This window comes from Larus michahellis, chromosome 3 (genome assembly GCF_964199755.1).
Source record: "Larus michahellis chromosome 3, bLarMic1.1, whole genome shotgun sequence".
NCBI lineage: Eukaryota > Metazoa > Chordata > Aves > Charadriiformes > Laridae > Larus > Larus michahellis.
In genome coordinates, this window is record NC_133898.1 from 56,164,533 (window position 1) to 56,184,363 (window position 19,831).

Sequence of the window (19,831 nt, forward strand, 5' to 3'; positions counted from 1 at the left end):
ACGTATGTTCATTTATTTATTTGGTTGGTTTTACCAAAAGTGGGAAATCAGATCTACACTAGGCCATTCATTCAAACAGAAAGTCAGATGCAAAATGTACGACAGGTTTAACTCATGGGAGGAGAGATAACCTGCAACCCCTTGCAGCTAAAAGCTGCATTTTTTTATGTTGCCTCATTCTCCTTTTAAATTCTGAAAGGATGGCTTGGAAAAACATATTTTCCCCCAAGTAAAATCTCTACTTAAATTAAACTAGTCCTCTGTGCAACAAGTCTTGAAAACATCTTTTCCCAATCCTGTTTTATTATAAAAAATGCTGAATGGGTAAATTCAACATATCTGACAGTCAAGTTGGAAGGTGTCTGTCTTAAGACTCATGAAATGTGGTGCAACACTTCCAAGGGTTGGTTAGGGTTTTCTTTTGAAAATGTTTGGGGAGCAAATGGCAAAAAGATGGGCAGGAGTCCTGCTGCAAAACTTTGTAGAAAGAAACTACAAGCTGTGGGTATCTTGAAGTAAACTGCAGCTAAAACAAACTAGATTACTTCACAGAACCAGAGAGTGGCTGATATGGGACAGGACCCTGGAAATCATCCAGTCCAAACACCCTGCTCAGGGCAGGGTCAACTCGAGCATGTTGCTCAGGGCCAGCTTTTAAATATCTCCAAGGATGGAGACTCCATCACCTCTTCAGGCAACCCGTTCAGTATTCAATCAGTGTTCAATCATAATAAAAAAAATAAAAAAAATAAAAAAGCTTTCTCTTATGTCTAAACATAATTTCTTTTACTTCAGTGTGCCCGTTGCCTTTTGTCCTTCAGTAGCAGCTGTTGAGCAATTCAGCCTGGTTGCCAGGTCTACCTATAGAAAAAGCAGCGTCAAGTAATAGAAATTGCCATGGGAGTTACTTTGGGCAAAAAACGTTTGTTATCACAGCAGGAAGGGTACGTGCGTAGAAGAAAGAAACAGCACCAAGAAAACCAGAAAACCTGAATAAAAGACTCGGGAAAAAGAAATTCAATTGCATAAATTCAAAATTATATTACATACACAAGAAGTAATTTATAGCATGAAGTTTTCCTGCATCTCGTAGATTGTTTATGGAAGAATTATACAGGAAAAATGGAGGCAGTGAAGATTCAGGAAACTACAGAGTAAGATGATTTATGCCACAACCTTGGGGAACAACAATATTAGAAAAGCTTAATTACAACCAAACTATCTTGTCTGCTAAATTAAAGAACATTAAGAGCAACATAACTGGCAGATGAAATTTCACTGTGCTCCTTGTTTGGCAGAAATTTCACTATCCTTAAATATAGCCTAATTCTGTAAACGGATTTTGCTTTCATTCTGTTGTCTGTGTGTATACGCTCATTATCCTCAGAGTACCTATACACAATAATGGACTTGAAGAAACTGCTCAGTATTTATCTTGCTATTAAGGTCAATGGATCAGGTAGTTTAAAAAAAAAAATAATCTTGCTACAACTTGAAATTCAGTTGCACAAAAATAAAAGAAAAATCAACATAATTACAGAAGGTTTTTTGTGCGGGGTTTTCCTAATTATTTTTTGTTTTCTCAGGAAGGGATTTAGTGGGGAACCAAAAAGCAGGCAGAGAGGATGCAATTAACTCACATCTATACAGCCAAGCTTTAATATTAGAAAAGTTGTTCTATGAGAATTACTGAAGTTCAGCTCCCTGTTGATTTGTGTCCTATGTTTTCCGTACACCTCACACTACCACAGTAATTCCAAGTCGTGGTCTTATACCTCCTGCATCCCAGTCGTTTAAGGCCACTTCTACTTATATCTCCATATCCCATCCCAAAGCTTCCTTCTTAATATGACTATCGACTTAACAAGAAAGAGACAGCAGCTTAGTAGCTTTCTGTAAGCTAGGCAAAGCACATGACTGAAAACTTGGTATATCCCTTCCCTTGACTAGAGGTATTAAGCTAGGCCTCTCCTCTACCTAGCCAGTAATTTTCGAAAAACTTAAAACTGAAAGGAAAGAAGTGCCTGTCAAGCTTGACTGAAATTGTTCAAAAGATTCAAATGGTGAAAGGGGAAGATATTTTAAGAAAGCAAGCCACCACAAAATATTTTATCAAGAACTTTTAAAAAAAAATCTCAAACTGTATTTCTCACCACAAAGGGCCAAGGACCTTCACAGTATGGCTGAGTGACTAAAAATAAGTTGATGATTAAAAACTGGTGAAATACAATCCAGTCATTTCTAGCTGTAGAATGCCATTAAGGGAAAATGAAATAAACACTGAAAAAAAATACCTTCCTAGTATCTGTTTATATAAAGGCAGGGATATATTAGTTAGACAATAAAGAATGAATGCAATGCGATAAGAATGGAAGTTTTCCACGTGACATTTTTTTCACAAAGCTATGGCCCGTAGTATAAAAAAAGTGCAACTCCCATCCTATGTACTTTTTCCACTCTAACTCATACAGTTTCCAGTAATATTGGCCACTAGAAAAGACAAATACAGCTCAGTAGCAACAGCAGGAGCCTTTTAAAGAAATAAAGTCACTGACTCAAGTAAATGTTGAGTATCCTCACTCATCTTGAAGTGATAGGTTATTAAATTCTGTTTTCACCAACCTATTACAACAAGCTGCTCTCCCAAACGACAAAAAAAAACCCACAAAAAAGCTAGAGTAGAAGGGAAGAATGTTTTCATACAATGAAATTGAATGCTAAAATTAAAAGGCATCAGAAAAGCTTTAGTCCTCTAAACCATACAAAGGTTTAATTCAAGTACATTCTGAGAACTTTAATTAAAATTGTCCTAAGATATAAGAAACAGTATAATCACTCACAGCCACTTCTCACAGTCAAACTGAGGAGGTAAGATGTGGAGAGAAGAAATTCAACTATTTAATAAAATCACCACAATATATTTTGTCTAATAGATTGTGCTATAGGTACATTACAATTGCATCTAGAACAAGTAGTTCTAGATGAATGTTTCTTTTCCATAGTGAAAACATTCACACATATTTATCAAAGTTTTAAAAATAACTGGAAGAGCAGTTTAAAAGAAGCTGTATGAATTTTAGAAGTTAACGTGTTGATTCAAAGCGATTTTGAAACAAAAGTTAAATCTAACTAAGAAGTGATAAATTAGAAAGGTCACTGTAAGCAAATTCTAGTCTTGCTCTAGATTAAGTATTTTTAAATAAGAGTTGATATGTATTTGCAACCATGCAACAATGTCAGGTCTGAATTATGACTCTGAGAGAAACATTACTCAACCATTCAATACAGATTACACCTTATTTAACCTTTTGTAAACACTGTTGAACTGGTAAAACCAAGCCAGAGGAACCCAAGACATTTAGGGAAAAGAGCATTCTAAGTCATTAGTCACAACTTTTCATGGGCCACAAGAGTTGTCCATCTTGTGCTGCTCAATGTAATTCTTGTTCTTGTAACTGTTCTTTCTGCTAACCTGCACTACAGAATTTTATTTTTAAGTTTTTGGCATCTCCACTGCAGAGATCGTTGAAAACAAACATTTGGAAGATGGAGGATTTCAGTAACATATTGTGCAAGGAATAAACCACTTAAAAGTCTCAGATATACAAATAACTCTACATCAGCCAATACATATTCATGAGTGCTCTAGCCCTAATGAAATAAAATCACTTGAATCATCTCATACTGTTGTCTTACTGTATACTTTTGTGAACAATTTAACGACCTCAAAGGTTCACTCCCCATTACCAGTCAGTTCTTATTCCTCCACTGGGACTGGGCCCAGCACCACACCAGCTTTTCATAGCCAGGGCAACATGGTGATGCAGCAAAACGACACCCCTTACCCCGCTTTTTCTGCTGGACAAGTGGGTTGAATAAGATCATAAGGGGCTTTTGAGTGTCAACACAAGGTCAGTGCTATAATTGAGAAAGGGAGAAGATGAGGGATCATATTTTAACACATAACTGCCACTTAAAGACTCACCACATCTCATGAAACTATCCTAAGTGAAACTTAATTACGTATGTGCCAGGGACAGAACAACAGTTATCTTTATTATCTGACATGAAGCTACTTGTTCATCTGTGTAAGAACTATTAAATGCTAGTATGTAGTAATAATTGTAAATACAAATATGGCATTTTCTCCTTCCATTTTTGCCAGTGAATTTAAGTCTTGACCAGTGAAAAACAAACAAAAGCACCCTGAAAAACAACACCCCCCCCCCAAATTGTATTCTCAAGTGTATTCACATGATATACTCCTGACATTAACATTTCAATAAAAGTTTAGAAGTAGCCTGCAAACAAAATAAGTGCTTAAGTAAGAAGCAAAAATTGAGGTTTTTATCAGATGAAACTTGAAGCCAGCCCTGCAGAAAACCAGTTTAAAATGATGCACTAATTACAGTATCTGTTTGAACAACAGAAGTAATTTTATAACATGAAGCATCGGAACACACTGATTGTCCTAACCCCTGCTGATAAACTGCTTTAATTGTGCAGTTACAGTCAGGCAAATTAACATAGACTTTTGCTCCTACTGAGCTTCTAATGGTAGCAGTTCACAAGCAAAAAGCTGGTGAAAAAATAACAAAAGAAATGCTGAAAGGGTAGCACCTGGTCAGGGAGAACACCATAGCTTACTTCACACTTAAAAATTTCTGATCAAAGTTCTCTCCTATAGAAGCAACAGATCAATTGCTTAAATTAACAGTCACATATTTACCGTTTTGAATCTCAGACAACTTATATTATTTAGTATGTCTTTAATTATCCATTATTATTGTATACTAAGCCCCCTTCAAGACAATTCTGGATTAAGAAGTGGTATCTTCCAGCTCACATTAAACTAGCCAGTAGCTGTCAAACACTGTCATGAGGCATTATCTAAAAGATCTTTTAAGAACTATTCTGAAAAAATCTGATGGCATAAGCCACCTTAATGTTTAAACGTGCAGAGGATTCTGTTCTCTGTCTCGGAGCCTCAACACAGACTTTGTGCTCAGGAAACTTCAAACCAAGCGCTGCCCCAAGTTCAGATCTGCCCTGCAGCCAAAATGGTTCCTATGTGCAGGAAACACCACACTGCATCTTTCTAAAGCTGTGGCTTCACAGCACAAGACGACGGCCCAATAACCAGGGGCTTCTGATCAAAGAGGAAGGCTCTGCCACCGCCCAAGCCAGCACTCTCACTAGCTGGACAGTCAACTGCTCCAGAGAGCAGAGCCAGCAGAAACTGCATCGCAAAGGCTGAGTTTCTCTCAAGCACACAACAAGATCGCATCTCTCCAAGGTTTTCTTCTTTCGTATTTGTCTCAAGTTGTGCCAGTGTGAAAAATAAGAGCAATGGTTTGCGGAACAGGCTGTATTGTCAAATGCTATCAAAACTCAGGAGCCTGCTAAGACATATTTTCACTGTTTTGGGATGAAAGTAAAGAAGTTTTGTATGCATCAGTATCCTCAGGGAATAAATGCGAATTTAGCACATGAAGCGCACAGCATAAACACAATACCTTGATATATTTGTTAGAGATGAATGCAATTAAAATTACCATGAAGTGTCAGACTTTACCTAGTCAGAAGAGTGAGGCTGTTATAACTATTACTAAGGACTGGAGGCTTTTTGCAGTTGTGAATGACTGGCTAAAACATATAAACAGCACTTTGAGGAGAACCTTTTTTTCCAGCTTCAAGGTGAGCCCCTTAGTTTTTCCTTTTTCCATTCATATGAAACTTTTACTTTACGATGATGACCAAAAAAGATCATCATCGAGCCTGTGATTTAATGATCTGTGAACTTAACGGGAAACACCTGAGCTGTGGTTTCAATTTCTGAATACTTACTCTATTTTTAAAAATAAAAATGCTACCACTATTCCTCAGCTGTATTAAAGGGATAAAAGTGGCCATTCATTGGTTTCCCAGTCTTCTAGTCTACACAGTATAGTAGTCCTGAATATTTCTCTAGAGATTTTTTAAATAATTAAAAAAAACAACCCACAACCAAAAGCCAACAACCAAAAAAACCCACACCAACCCCCAAACACTGTTCTTGCCTGCAATTTGGACTACTGTTTACAGCATATTGAGTTTTGAACACTGCAGTCACTGTAGTATTAGTCACTAGCACTTGTAGAAGTAAAAACCATAAATGATATTTTCGTATTCAATAGAGAACACGATCAGCTCTTAGGCTGGTAGTATAATTTTGCAATTTTTGAAACATTTTCTTTCCTCTTTTGAAGTACTATCATTTAACTTTCATCAACTGTAAATGCCCCAGATAATTGTGGCATCTTACTCAATTTCAACCACTTTTATTTCTTTAATCCATGTTTTATTTCCTCTCTGCCTTGCTTAGATTTGATTGCTGCTTTGCATAGCGGACCTGGTCAATGCATGAACACTCCTCTCCTCAATAATTTGAGCTCACTGTTAAATTGATCCATTTCTCAGTTAAGCTCATCCTCAAACGCCTGTGCTCTGGCTCTTCTATGACAGCTGCACATATAAGCTACGTCGAACAAAATTTGAGGGTCAAGAAATAACAGAATAAACGCACACTTTTCTTCAGATGCTATTCCTACTTAATCTAAGCACGAATTCCAGCAGTTTTCACTCATTTATGTTAAAAGTCTAAGAAACAGACAAAGCTACATTAATTCATACATAATTTGTTAATTTTTTTAATATAATTAGGAATAAATGATTGGGGGTTTAATTTTTTTATTTTTTTTTTTAAACTTCAGACTGAATTTACAGTACTGTTAAAGAAAAGGAGGAGAAAGAAATACAAAGGGGAAAAATGTATCAGCTAAGTGACCTTTTGGAGCTACCAGAATAAATAGAGCTGCTTACACCCTGCATTTTAATGCCGACATATTCACACTTCTGCCTTCCTAATCTCAATTTGCCTATCACTTCCAGAGTCCAGTGACTCAGCCTCTGCTTGAAAATACAACCATTTTGCTTTTAAATTTTCAAGAATGAGGCACACATATGCCATGTATGTGAAAAATAAAAGATATATCAACAGGGATTCCTCTGCATAAATCCTGGTGAAGGTCTTAAGGGAGCATATTGTAAAGACAACTTTGTAAAATGACAGTATAGTCACGCCAACACGTCACTTTTTTTAGTTACAAAATAATTGTAAGCTTTTAAAAGAAGACAGAACTACTCCTCCCCATTTTCTCATGCTGTTAACATTTACAATAATGCGTGATTACTAACCTCCTTAACATCTTTTCAGAAACTTCCTAACACTTAGTAAGAAAAGTGAAGTTTCACTCACTCCAGATCTTTGCACAAAAGTGTATGAATATATCACTGCAGAACATTTTTAACAGAAACTCAGATTGAACATGTTAACATAACCTCAGTGTGCCAAGAAAATTGAGAAGTACTACCTCTTAACCCGCAATGTAACAGACGAGTTTCAGATACAGTTATAAAACTCTGCACAGAACTACCAGCTAAATTTAACAAAATCAAATGGAAAACTCTTTCCTACTCCTCCCTCATAAAATCAACTGAAGTAAAGAAGAACAGGTTCATAGTTCTCTTCATATGTACAAAAAAGTTAAATGACCTTTGTTTAAGAATATAAACAGTTACTACTGTTTCTTTAAAACCAGATGACTTGTAAAAAAATTGGTTTTTTACAGTAACGTGTTGTTAGCTTTATTTTAGGACACTGTGATCTTTAGGTTTTTACTATTTGTCAGAGCAACAAAAATAAGAGCCTCATGACTCAAACCAAACATACCTAGGTAGCAGTTAAGCTTCGAATAACTTCCCGAGCCATACAGAAACTGGTTTTTGCTCAGTGAAGTTTAAAAAATTAAAAGAGAGAAAACAAACATTCATCACCTCCGGTTTTTTAGAATCATAGAATTGCTGAGGTTGGAAGGGACCTTTAAGATCATTGAGTCCAACCTTTAGCCTACCCTGACAAAAGCCACTTCTAAACCATGTCCCTAAGTGCCCCATCTACCCTTTTTTTAAAAACCTCCAGGGATGGTGAATCCACCACCTCCCTGGGCAGCCTATTCCAATGTTTAATAACCCTTTCAGTGAAAAAATGTCTCCTAATATCCAATCTAAACCTCCCCTGACATAACTTGAACCCGTTTCCTCTCGTCCTATCACCTGTCACCAGGGAGAAGAGGTCAGCCCCCATCTCTCTACAACCTCCTTTCAGGTAGTTGTAGAGGGTGATAAGGTCTCCCCTCAGCCTCCTCTTCTCCAGGCTAAACAACCCCAGCTCCCTCAGTCATTCCTCATAAGGTTTGTCCTCCAGACCCCTCACCAGCTTTGTAGCCCTTCTCTGGACACGCTCCAACACCTCAATGTCCCTCTTGTACAGGGGGGCCCAAAACTGAACGCAGTACTCGAGGTGGGACCTCACCAGTGCCGAGTACAGGGGGATGATCACTTCCCTAGTCCGGCTCACCACACTATTCCTGATACAGGCTAGGATGCTGTTGGCCTTCTTGGCCACCTGGGCACACTGCTGGCTCATATTCAGCCGGCTGTCAACCAGCACCCCCAAGTCCTTTTCTGCCGGGCTGCTTTCGAGCCACTCAGCCCCAATCCTGTAGCGCTGCATGGGGTTGTTGTGACCCAAGTGCAGGACCCGGCACTTGGCCTTGTCGAACCTCATACCATTGGTCTCAGCCCATCGGTCCAGCCTGTCCAGATCCCTCTGCAGAGCCAACCTACCCTCAAGCAGATCAACACGCCCGCCCAGCTTAGTGTCATCTGATTTTCGATTGGTTCAGGGGCAGGTTAGGGAGGAGAAAGGGTAGAGGAAGGGGAGTAAGTCTAAACTTTGATACTTTAACCAGTGACACACTGCCAATAGCACTTTACCGCTGGACTACAAAAATGCAGCAAAATGCAGGAAAGAGGCCATGCACAGAAGAGCAAAGTTGGTTTTGCTGCCAAGGCCAGGCTGACATGGTTGCAGTACCAGAGCTTTATCTCAAAGCCTGTACGGGAATACGCTGCTTGGGAATGGCTCTTTCTGTTCTGGATAAATGTGTAAGTTAACAATAACTGTGAGTTTTGACAAGACCATGCACAGTCAGACTGCAAAAAACAGAAGTGGGGGCAATAATCAATGTTACAACAGATCTCATGCATAAGCTTTGTGGAGTCCTGACCCTAATGAAAAACAGGGTATCAGCATTGATATGATTATACCTAACATTTTTCTTATTTCCCCTTTCTTATTTCAATCCTCAGGATGAATCTGCCTTGAAGATTTCCTCAAAGATGCATAATGAAGAGCAGGTGTCTGAATCACTCCTGCTTCCTGTAGGTCTGCAGGGATGGCAAGAAGATTCAAGGGCTCAGGCAGCTAAATGCTATCCTGAATAATTAGATTCAAATCACCTCTTATGCCAACAGGAAAACATAGTGCTAAACATAAAGCAAACTTTTTCATAAGTGGTTGCTTAAATGAATATTGCCAGCTTTAGACACAATGTCTGCGCTTATAATTAGAATACCGATCTTACATAGTCAACTCAGAGAAAAAAACTCTCCCAAATCACAAGTGATAACTACTCTGCATTTTCTTGTACAGAAGCGTTTCTTCTGTAGACTTCAGTTTGACAACAGAGCTAAACGGTAACTGCTCACTCCCACCAAAACAAGTGGCTTCAATCCTTTATCTTCCCCTTGGCTGCCTGCAGAGTCCTTCCCTCATCATTGCACCAGCAACAGCTCTCACTGGGCCCTTCTAGAGCCAGTTTAACACAGCAGCAAACCACTGCTGTCAGATTAGGTTTTGCCCGTTCAGCAAGCTGAACTGGCTCAGTGACACATCCCCCAAGTCGCAGACTGAGCACAAAGGAGGGCCCAGGCATATCCCTTTGTGGGAAGCTGCCAGCTGTCAGTCACACCTTCAGCAGGCTGCGCAGCTCCAACCACCCTCAGAGGGGGTGAGGATGCGGGAACCCCACGCTCTGCCTGCCTGACTTGCCACTCAGTAGACATGTTGGGCACTTACCAGTGCTGCTTATGTCAAATGTAATTTTACTGTAATACATAAATTGCCATTTAAAAATTAAGTATTCTGAAAACTCAGTTTCCACTCACGTCACGTTAGGCATGCAAAGCAATCAACATTTTCCACTTCAAATGTTACATTTCAGTTGCTTACCTGAGAAACGAACATACTATGGCCCATTTATTTAAATGGGAGTGTGGCAAAGAAAAAAACCCTAGTCACTCACAGCACAGTGATTAACTCCAAGGAAAAGCTCATTTGTACAAAAAGGTTGTAACAAGCAACCTTAATTCTAGCATCTTCTAGTTTGAATTTGCAATCTCAACACTCTTAAAAATGTGTAATTTCACAGACCAGCTAGGTTTCAGTGGCCCTGTTTCCCTATTCATCGTACAGCAGCACTAATACTGCCCTATTACATAATCACCTAGAGTGCTTTCCACTGATGAATTATATCATTAATATGTCACTCAGTTATTTGCTCTCTCATTTCTTTACACAGTGATTTCTCCCACAGTTCTAAATTCTGGAATTTTCAGATTTACAGAAGTGTTAGAAGGATGCCTTGTATTTTGGATTAGAGAGGAATGAGACCAGAAATGACGCTCAAAGTTAATTCTGCAGTCAGCAGGCCTTCTGAAACTCTATTACGGAAGGGCTTTATCTTAGTGAGCTGGTACTGTTAAGCAGATGATTGCCCGTGGCTCTTATCCCACTGCTTAGATGGTGGCTTGCTCTGCTCTAAATATTGGTCCTCTCTACAGCTCATGGGTCTTTTGGAGAAGATAAACAGCCAAATTCATTGACAAATGTTAACAAACTCATTTTCCACAAATATTGTTGTTAAACAGACATTATGCTGCAACTGGCCTAAGTTCACAGCATGTCACCAAATACACTGTGCTGTCCAGACAGGGTAAGAGGTTTTCCACCAGTTGGAAACAACTGAAAAGCTCGATTTCAGGGTCACTCTAATCCATATACTAATTGATTTGCTGCATAGCTAGAAAGCTTACATGTTAATTGCAATGTTTTTATGCAAGTTGAGCCTCCATTCATCAAGTTTTCTGAGGGAGTTTTTTGTTTGCTTTTCCCTTTCTTCTTCTTCCGTGTGTTTTGTTTTGTTGTTGTTTTGCGGAATGATCTATGTGAACTTTGTGTTGTCTGCCTTGGATTCGTACTATGGTAATCCTAAACAGAGCATAAATAATAGTGTAGTATGTTCATTGTCTATGATTTATTCAACTTTTTCTTCAACGGTGACCCACAACCAGTAGTACTGTACTGAGTGGAACAAACAATGTAGCATTTCTATAGCATTTTGTATAGCATTACTGCTAAGACAGATTTTAACATATTTAATAACAACAGTCTAGCCTTATATTTTATCTCCATTCTCTTATTTTTTCGCTAAGCTATTAACAAGTGTACTCTAAAACTACAATAATTTAGTCTTATGGTGATTACACAAGGATATACTTATTTAATCTTTGGGTTTTAATCATTTTACTCCCTCCTGAAATAGTTCCATTCTTCCCATATTTACTCAGTTGCAACAATTACAAAACAAATTTATTTGTAAACAAATAACCCAGACAACAGTTCAAAACAAACAGAAAGTAACAGGCAAGATACTAGCGCAAATTAAATAAAACTAACTTCTACTTTAAAAATGAAACAAAATTTTATTATGAGGAATACAGAAAAGTCCCCAAATTTGTTACTGAGTACAGAACTGACAATAAATATTAGCTAATGAACTAAAGTTGAGTCCTTGAAAGAATTCAGAACTACTGCCTCAAATGATCTCAGCACACAAACTTTCCACGTATTTATGACTGAAACCTTGCACACAGTCTGTAATTACGTTGTTTTATTGCAGCAGTTGCCTCAAATCCTTGCTACAATTATACGGGATTTGACACACACAAGTTACCACCTAGATAATTCAAAGTGTGACCACTGTTCCAAAACTTTCTATGACCAATTTCATGCAACAACTCCATTGATTATAACGACTGCAGAATGAGGGGTATCCAGCCTGCGGCATGTGTTCTCAAGGCTAGATTAAAACGTAGTAATAGGCAAGCCAGCTAAAGACTGTATAGCCAAGCACCAGCTTGGCAATATTAAATGGCTCTTAAGAAAACCACTGCTAATATATTAGGGAAGTCTTTCCTACAGTACAGAGATGATAGATCTTCAGGATCAGTATTCCCCCTCCCCCCCTTACCTCTCAGGTGACATCAATTCAGTGACTAAAAAACCCAAAACATCAGTAAGCCAGTGTAAAATAAAGTGTCATAAACCCCTTGCTGATTACATAAACACAAAAGAAAGTTATTAATAATTTTAATTCAAAGTCAAATATCACAATATTTACATTGCATACATGTATACTGGTCTTGGGAGAGAATGTCTAGATATGCATCTTTGAAGATCCCAGTCAATTAGCAGTCCTACAACTGCTGTTTAGGAGAAAACATCATCCTTCCAAAAAGACATCCAGTTTCACATGAACTTTTTGAATCCCACAATTTTTGGTAAAATGTACAAAGACATTCACCAAAGGAATGTAATTTTAAAAAATATCTTGTCATCTCATCAATTACTGAATCTGCTGGCATTTTCATTTGCAAGATTTTGAGTAAGAGTGCACGAACTGAATAAAAACTACAATTAACCAAATTATCACAGCTCCATCACAAGTCACTGTAATGTGAAAAATTAAGACTTATTTGATTATGCAAAATTTCAAGTTCTGCTTTTTCAACGCAGTGTCCCTTCATAAACTGTCACAGGTATTAATTTGAGTCAATACGTCTTATTAACTAGCAAAATGTTTTATCCCACTGAACTATACTGTCACATTAGCTCACCAAAAACTAGCTTCTTTCCTGTCCCCATCGTAATCCTCTATCACGGAACGGCACTTTTCCCCCCCAACTCCCTAAAGAGAAGTTGAACAAAACTTTCTCAAATACATGTAATCCTGTATTGTTATGAAACGATGAAAACTGTCTCTATTTATTGATGGTAAGGAAAAGGGAGGTCTAAAAAACCCCAAAACACTATTTTCCTAACTGAAGTGGTTTGAAGGTTCTTTACAAAGCATTCAAAGAAACATGGGAAGAATTAACAGTGTCAGCACGCTACTTGTCATTAATATTCTCCATGTTACAATTGTAGTATTTGCTATTACATGTTAAATCTTTGCACTGTATTACGATTTAAGAATTCATCCAGATACGTCACAAATGAACTTCACTACTTAAAACACGAAAAGGATACCAAAAACACTGAAAAATTCCAGCCCTTCTCAAAAACCAGCTCTGATATTTCAAAGAATTAAAACCCAAGTGTACAGTTTCATAACTTTGCTTCCCAGTTCTCAGTTAACACCCATCTAATATCAATCACAGTCAAAAATGCTAGTCTGTTTCAAACATCTGCATACTTAAATAAGAAAATTAAACACAGCAAAAAGTCCATTAATGGTAGAGAGAACAGCTATTGCTAGCCTGTATGCTCCGAACTTGTTGGCTACCGGGTATTTATCATCCGAAGATGTAAAAAGCATCATCTCCACAGCATACCACGAAGACACGGTCATCCAGTTCAACTAATTCAAGAACAATTACTGCACTTTGCCCAAAGCCTGTAGTCCCACAACAGTTTAAGCTATTCTAAGTTGGTGCTGCAAGTCCCACCTGAAGTGCTTGTGATCCAGTTCATGATTCTCAAAAGCAATAGGACGTTTCCAGCTTTAGTTTTCAGCTGGCTCAGCACTGAAGCAGGTCATCATAGTCATTTAGATCATCGGTAACTGTCACAAGGAAGGGAGAAAGTATACCTAGCCATGGCTGTGCAACTGGTACTGAACAGCAAGTGTTGACTTAAATTGTCCTAAGAGCAGCCCTGGAACTTCAGATATCAGAAGGTGCCACGTTTTCTGATGAGCAATAGCACTCAGAGGCTGACTGATTTTTAAAACTTCCGCAAAACAGATGCATAGTTCCTTCCTGTACTTCCAATACAATCTTCAGAAAAAGAGCAAAAATACTAATTTAAGAACATAAGTGATACCTTCAGGAGAAACTCAACATGAGCTCTCAGAAATGTCCCCAGCATAGAAATAATTACAGGTTTAGACCCAGTACATAAAAGGTTGTTGAATTGCCCTTAGTGAGAATGCTGAAGAGCTGATATGAAAACCACCAGCTGGAGGGAGCAAATATTAGCCTTTTTTTTTTTTTTTAAAAAAAAAAAATCACTATGATGAACCACACAACACAATTTACATTTTGAAGATCGGTTCAAAAGAAAAAAACTTCAACAACTATTCCCACAAAAACCTTACTAATATTAAACTTCTGTATTTTACACCAATTGGGTATTGCAACAGCGTGTAACTGAGTGAAGCCTGTCAATAATCAATAAAAGCTTAACTATATTTTTCCTCACATCAAGCACACAAAGCAGATTCACCATTTAGGGAAGGGGGTGGGGTGGGGCGAGATTCTTTTTCAACGAGGGTCTCCTCGAATTATAGGTGATTTGCAAAAACTTATTGGAATGTTTACAAGAAGTAAAACATTTACTTGCCTCTACCTCCAAAACTGCTGGATCATGGTTGTCTCTGCTCTTAAAGGAGACCTGAAAAGCAAAAAAAAATTGGGCTTGTGCCCTATTTTGCTTCTTTAAGATGTTTAAGAGAGGCATGAAGAGTTGGAATTAGGGTTTTTATTTTATCCTGTGATGGACACAATTTATTCCTTCTTGTTTACACTTGAGATTGAAATCCCAAGAAGCCATAATATAAGACAACCTAGTTAAGGGAAAACAATGCAAAAATCAACAGAAGCTAAGTCACAGAAGAAAGAAAAAAAATTCAGTTTTCTTCCCCTTACCCCCACCTCCTTCAAGTTCTCCTGCATTTGAATAATGAATAACAGAAAATCCCTTTCCAGGGTTAAGTATTTCTGCACTATCACTACTGGTGATTTGCACACAGTTTTAAAAATTAACACTATACATAATTTAAAAAAAAAAAAAGAGATAAAACATCAGTTAGAAATTTGATTGAGGTTGTATTTCAAAATTTTAAGATAAAAAGCGATCGGAAAAAAGCTCAAATCCTTTTCAGGGCCTCAAAACAGCAAAATAAGTAGTAAAACAGTTTTTAGAAGTTCTTTGCAAATGGGAAAGAGTGAAAAAACATGATCTGGCTAGCTATAAATGGGCGACAAACATGACTTTCTTTTCCACTACTGACATGCCTGTAAATTGTCTGAATGCATGCTGTAGTGAGGCAGTTATCAGAACGTAAAAGCCGCTGCAATGTTTTTTCTAAAACATCTCATCTGATAGCATGAGGCTAATTAAAAAAAAATTAAAAATGAAAAGTCACATTCATACCAGATGCAAATGAGCAAAGGGGGTAGCTTATTTTAACTAATACGCATTACTGTTGGGGCAAACATAATAGCTCATTCATTTTAAGTAAGATGGGGTGGTACCACGTAATCCATTCAAAAAATGGTTTAAAGCCCCTTCTATATTCCTTCCACTCACACTTCAACTATGTAATTACTATATATGAAAGATGAAGTCCAATTTTTTTTTGTAAACAGGGAAGTTAAAAATGTTGCTTATGAAAAACATGCGATCACCAAAAAACCCAAAAGCAGGATGCCTAGAAATAAGAAAAATATATCCAAAGCACGTTAAATTACATACTTAAAACACTATTATGAGAAGTCATGTTGTCTTAAAATTATATATTAAACTATGCTCAACCAGTACAGGGTTGTAGCCAACATTTTAAGTTATGTCTAATCAGTGAACTGGCTGAAGCTCCTCATTATTACATACATGGAATGGGATCTTGCTGAAATGCTAAATAAGCATTAGACAGCACCAGCACCCTTCTCTGACAAAAAGAGTAGATACACTCAGAAAGGAACGCCTGGTGACACAAGGCACAATTTAATAAGTGTTTCTTTCAGGGACAGGACTGGGTTAAGCAACTTATTCTGATAATGTGAATCCTGCACAAGAGTAGGCCAGAGACCTGGGCTGCTTTACTCTAGGGCTATTCCCCAGCTTAGCTCTCTGTGTATTACCAACAACTGTAATGTTACTTCTCCAGTTGCAACAAGCAGCAGGCACCGATTCAAACGGTACTAGCACTGAATGAAATTCTCCAGCAGCGTAATTCAAAGGTGGGTTGTTTTTTGTTGCTTTGGGTTTTTGGGGGGGCTTTGGGGTTGGTTGGGGGCAGGGGAGGGTGTTTGGTGGTGTTTTTTTTTTACCCTCTACAGATGACTATAAGCAGAGAATAGAATTTAGAAAAAATCTTTCTTTAAAATATTGAAAATTAAGTATTAGAAAATAAGTCAAAACTAAGAAAATCAAGTTTTGTTCAGAAGAGTAACTTAGAGGTCTATAAGGCATAAGATTCCAAGATCATACACGAGATTGTTACAAAGCTATAAAGAAAAAAATTCACAACATTACAGTGTTTTCTCCTTTCTGTTGAACAAGAATCCTTTTCATCAAATCTTCTTACTTTATTGGGTGAAATTAATGGTAAAATAGCAAACTAGGAGTTAAAGCAAAAACATTTTCGTGCAGACACTCACGTATCTCATATCATCGAATGTGAAGGTGAAGTTTAACTCTGCAAGTTAAATTTATTTAACAACTATCTACCACCGAAAACAGTGGTCCTGGCTGCTACTTCTCCTGAGCTGCCCCTGCTGCTTAGACAATTGTACAGGGGTCAATTTAAGAAACTCACAAACTCAACTGACTCCTGAGGATGCACATGAAGTAGTGGGAACAGATGTCCTAAGGCTTTTAAGGGGAACCGACCATTACATCAATCCAAACGCAGTGTCATACCACTCAGAAAATCTTCAACGATTTGTGACAGCAAGAAGATTTTGTCCTTTGAGGACTACTAATATGATTAACTTACAGAGCTCAGGCATTACTCTGCTTAAGAGTGTGCGAGCCTCTTCAATCCTGCATAATTTGACAAAAATGTAAGTAAAGACTGTTTGAATTAAATTCTGATTTAAGGACATCTGTGGTTATTTCAATACCCATTACACCACCCACTTAAAGAAGAGTGTATTTATAATGTGTCAAATTCACTTTAAGACTACTAAACATACCAATGACACAAAAATAGCTTACTTTTTTTACTAATGTTTTTAATACCCCTTTTACCATGCAACATAACCTACCCATGCAACTATTTATCTTGATACACCTCCTACCTATGCAACTATTTAATACAACACATTAAAATCCCATTAAAATGTTATGGAACAGAAGAAGTGACTACAAGACATTTGAAAAGAACTGAGAATTACATCAAAATATCCCAACTACTAGTTTCAATGCTATTCTCCACAGTAACATACAGTAATCTAAAGGACATTGTCTTCTGCTGTAATTTACAAACAATGCCTAGACCATACACTCAAAGTTCTTGCTGTAAAACCAACGGTCTCAAGAGAAAGACACCTTCACTAAAAAGTGCTCGGAAAAAATTATCAGAAAAAATTGCTGATATGATTTTTTTTCCCCTGTTAGTAAGCATATTTTAAATATTTAACAAACTACAGTTATACTCAACAAGAGTTAAAAAAAAAAAAAAAAGAGTAAAAACCCCAAGTTTTCAGTGCAAGTCATGCTCAGCCAGGCATATACAGTATAACCTCCATAACCTCCCTGTTTCACCCGTAACCCTTAGCCTGCAGGTAGGGTTAAATAAGATGTATCCCACTTTTGTAAGTAGAACGTCACTTTCTCATAATGGGAATAAATAACGCCTGAAACGAACTGCAATAAAATTTTAGTGACTAAGCTGACTTAGTAGACCAACATACAACTACACAACACACCATCACTCAAGCACCACAACGCAAGAAAGGGATACATTGCAGTTGCAGTGTATGCAAAGTAAAAAGTAGGCACAGCTTGTCTTCTATGAAGAAGTTAAAACAGATCAACAGGATAAAATATACAGACAAATCAATGTATGAACAAAGCACTGAAGAAAAAAAAAAAAAGCTGTCATCTTTGAGATATGAGGTGTCCCAAAGTGAGATGTGAAATGCTTTTATTTGGGCACTTCAATATACACAAACTGTTTTAATAGCTTTCTCTAACATAATACAACATGCAAGATAACTTACCTATTTGAGTTTTAAAACACTGCCCCATTTTAGGCAGGAGGTGTTATTCCAGTTCTTTACTCTGAAGATACCAATGAATAAACTCTTAAATCTGATAATCAAATAGCACATAAAAGTGCCACACACAAAGATTCAAAACCACAGGCATGCCAACAGTTTTTTTCCAGTATACATCCATAAGTAGAGGCACTAAAAAAAATAAAGAATTAGAACTAAGAAATAAAGTTTGCACTGTATATATTCACCAAAAGTCCGAAGAGCAGCTGATTTCAACTCAGAATAAGTACATAAGATCTGAAACTCCAGGCACAGAAATAACTAGTACACAGTTCCATACTGAGCTTTTTGTTTGTTATTTCAAATGTTTCCCTTCTGTAAGGGGATCAGCATCTTTTTTGGGTGGTACGTGGACAACTATACACAGTCCTGTAAGCTAAGTCACCCCAGGATACTGAAATCTGTGCATTCTGCAAGTTCTGTATGTCCTAATATTCATCCCCACCTCCAAGTAATTACGTAGCTCTTACCACCATAACCACTGTAACTGCTGGGATGAAGACAGACTGGGATTCAAAGAAGTGCTAAAATATCTAGTTTGATACATATGAAAATTACTATTCTCAGTTGCAGAAAGCAAGAAACCGTTTATCATCATAGAAAATGTATTTGTAAAAATCACACATAAATCAGCATTTATAAGTTTAGGGAAAAAAACTGCTTTCTGCTCTGTTGTCATTATTTTGTGGTGACTTAACAACATGACCTCCTGATCTCTCAGGCTTGATCTTGTTCATCTCAAACTTGCTGCAGAATTTCACATCCTGTTGCCTCTTAGTGCGATCATGCCTCACTTCCTTTTCTCTCTTTAAAAATCCTTGAGGACAGTCTTGAATTTATCACACAAGTGAATACACCTTACTTCTTTTCTTAAAACAAACAAACACATCTCAAAAAAAATCTGCTAAGCCCGTTTGAACTAAGAAGTTTTTCTAAGCTAAATTAAGGCCAGTAACAAGACACACAACAAATGCCCAGTGCTCTAATCATTAAAACTTGCTCCTGAATCCTCTTTGAATTCAGGATAAGCTATTGACTAATATAGCACCCTATTCTCAGTATGACCAAGGCAATAGAACTTTATATGCAAAAAACCCTACACAATTAAAATCTGAGTTCTCTGAGATTACATGCAGCCAAACCATACTAGAGCCTGAAAATTTTAGCTTGACCCTCACCAATAAACTATTTTCACTTTAACATATAGAAATATATTTATTAAGTCCATGATGCACAGAGCCAGATATGGGGGAAAAAAACCCCTTAAATTCAACCCAATTGTAGGATTGTTACATACCTCAGTAGTATACACACACAATGTATATATATAGGGAGAATTAACGTTTTTGTGATTTATATAAACCTTTGATAAATTAAGTGTTCCAGTACATTATATTGAAATTTTGTTCAGAACATCTTACTGTTATCCCTCTTTTTATACCTAAGCTTAACTCTAAGTCATTTTTTTTCCAATTTCAGAGACTTTGACCAGAAGGAATAGTCAGGATGATCTAATCTGGCCTCCAATATATCATAGGCCATT

General features: G+C 37.4%; 1 protein-coding gene across 14 annotated transcripts in view; it reads right to left on the bottom strand.

Annotated features, from left to right (window-relative positions):
• Nucleotides 1–19,831, bottom strand: part of QKI (QKI, KH domain containing RNA binding) — a 161,774-nt gene that overhangs the window by 55,422 nt on the left and 86,521 nt on the right. For 6 of the 14 annotated variants that reach the window (XR_012586171.1, XM_074580281.1, XM_074580280.1 and 3 more), the window contains exon 4: nucleotides 14,627–14,677. The exons of the other annotated variants lie outside the window; for them this stretch is intronic. Coding sequence is in view for 5 of the 6 variants with exons in the window: in XM_074580281.1 (XP_074436382.1) it covers nucleotides 14,627–14,677 (51 nt within the window). In the remaining variant the exon portion in view is untranslated. The remainder of the gene's footprint in view (nucleotides 1–14,626; nucleotides 14,678–19,831) is intronic. 14 annotated transcript variants of the gene reach the window in all.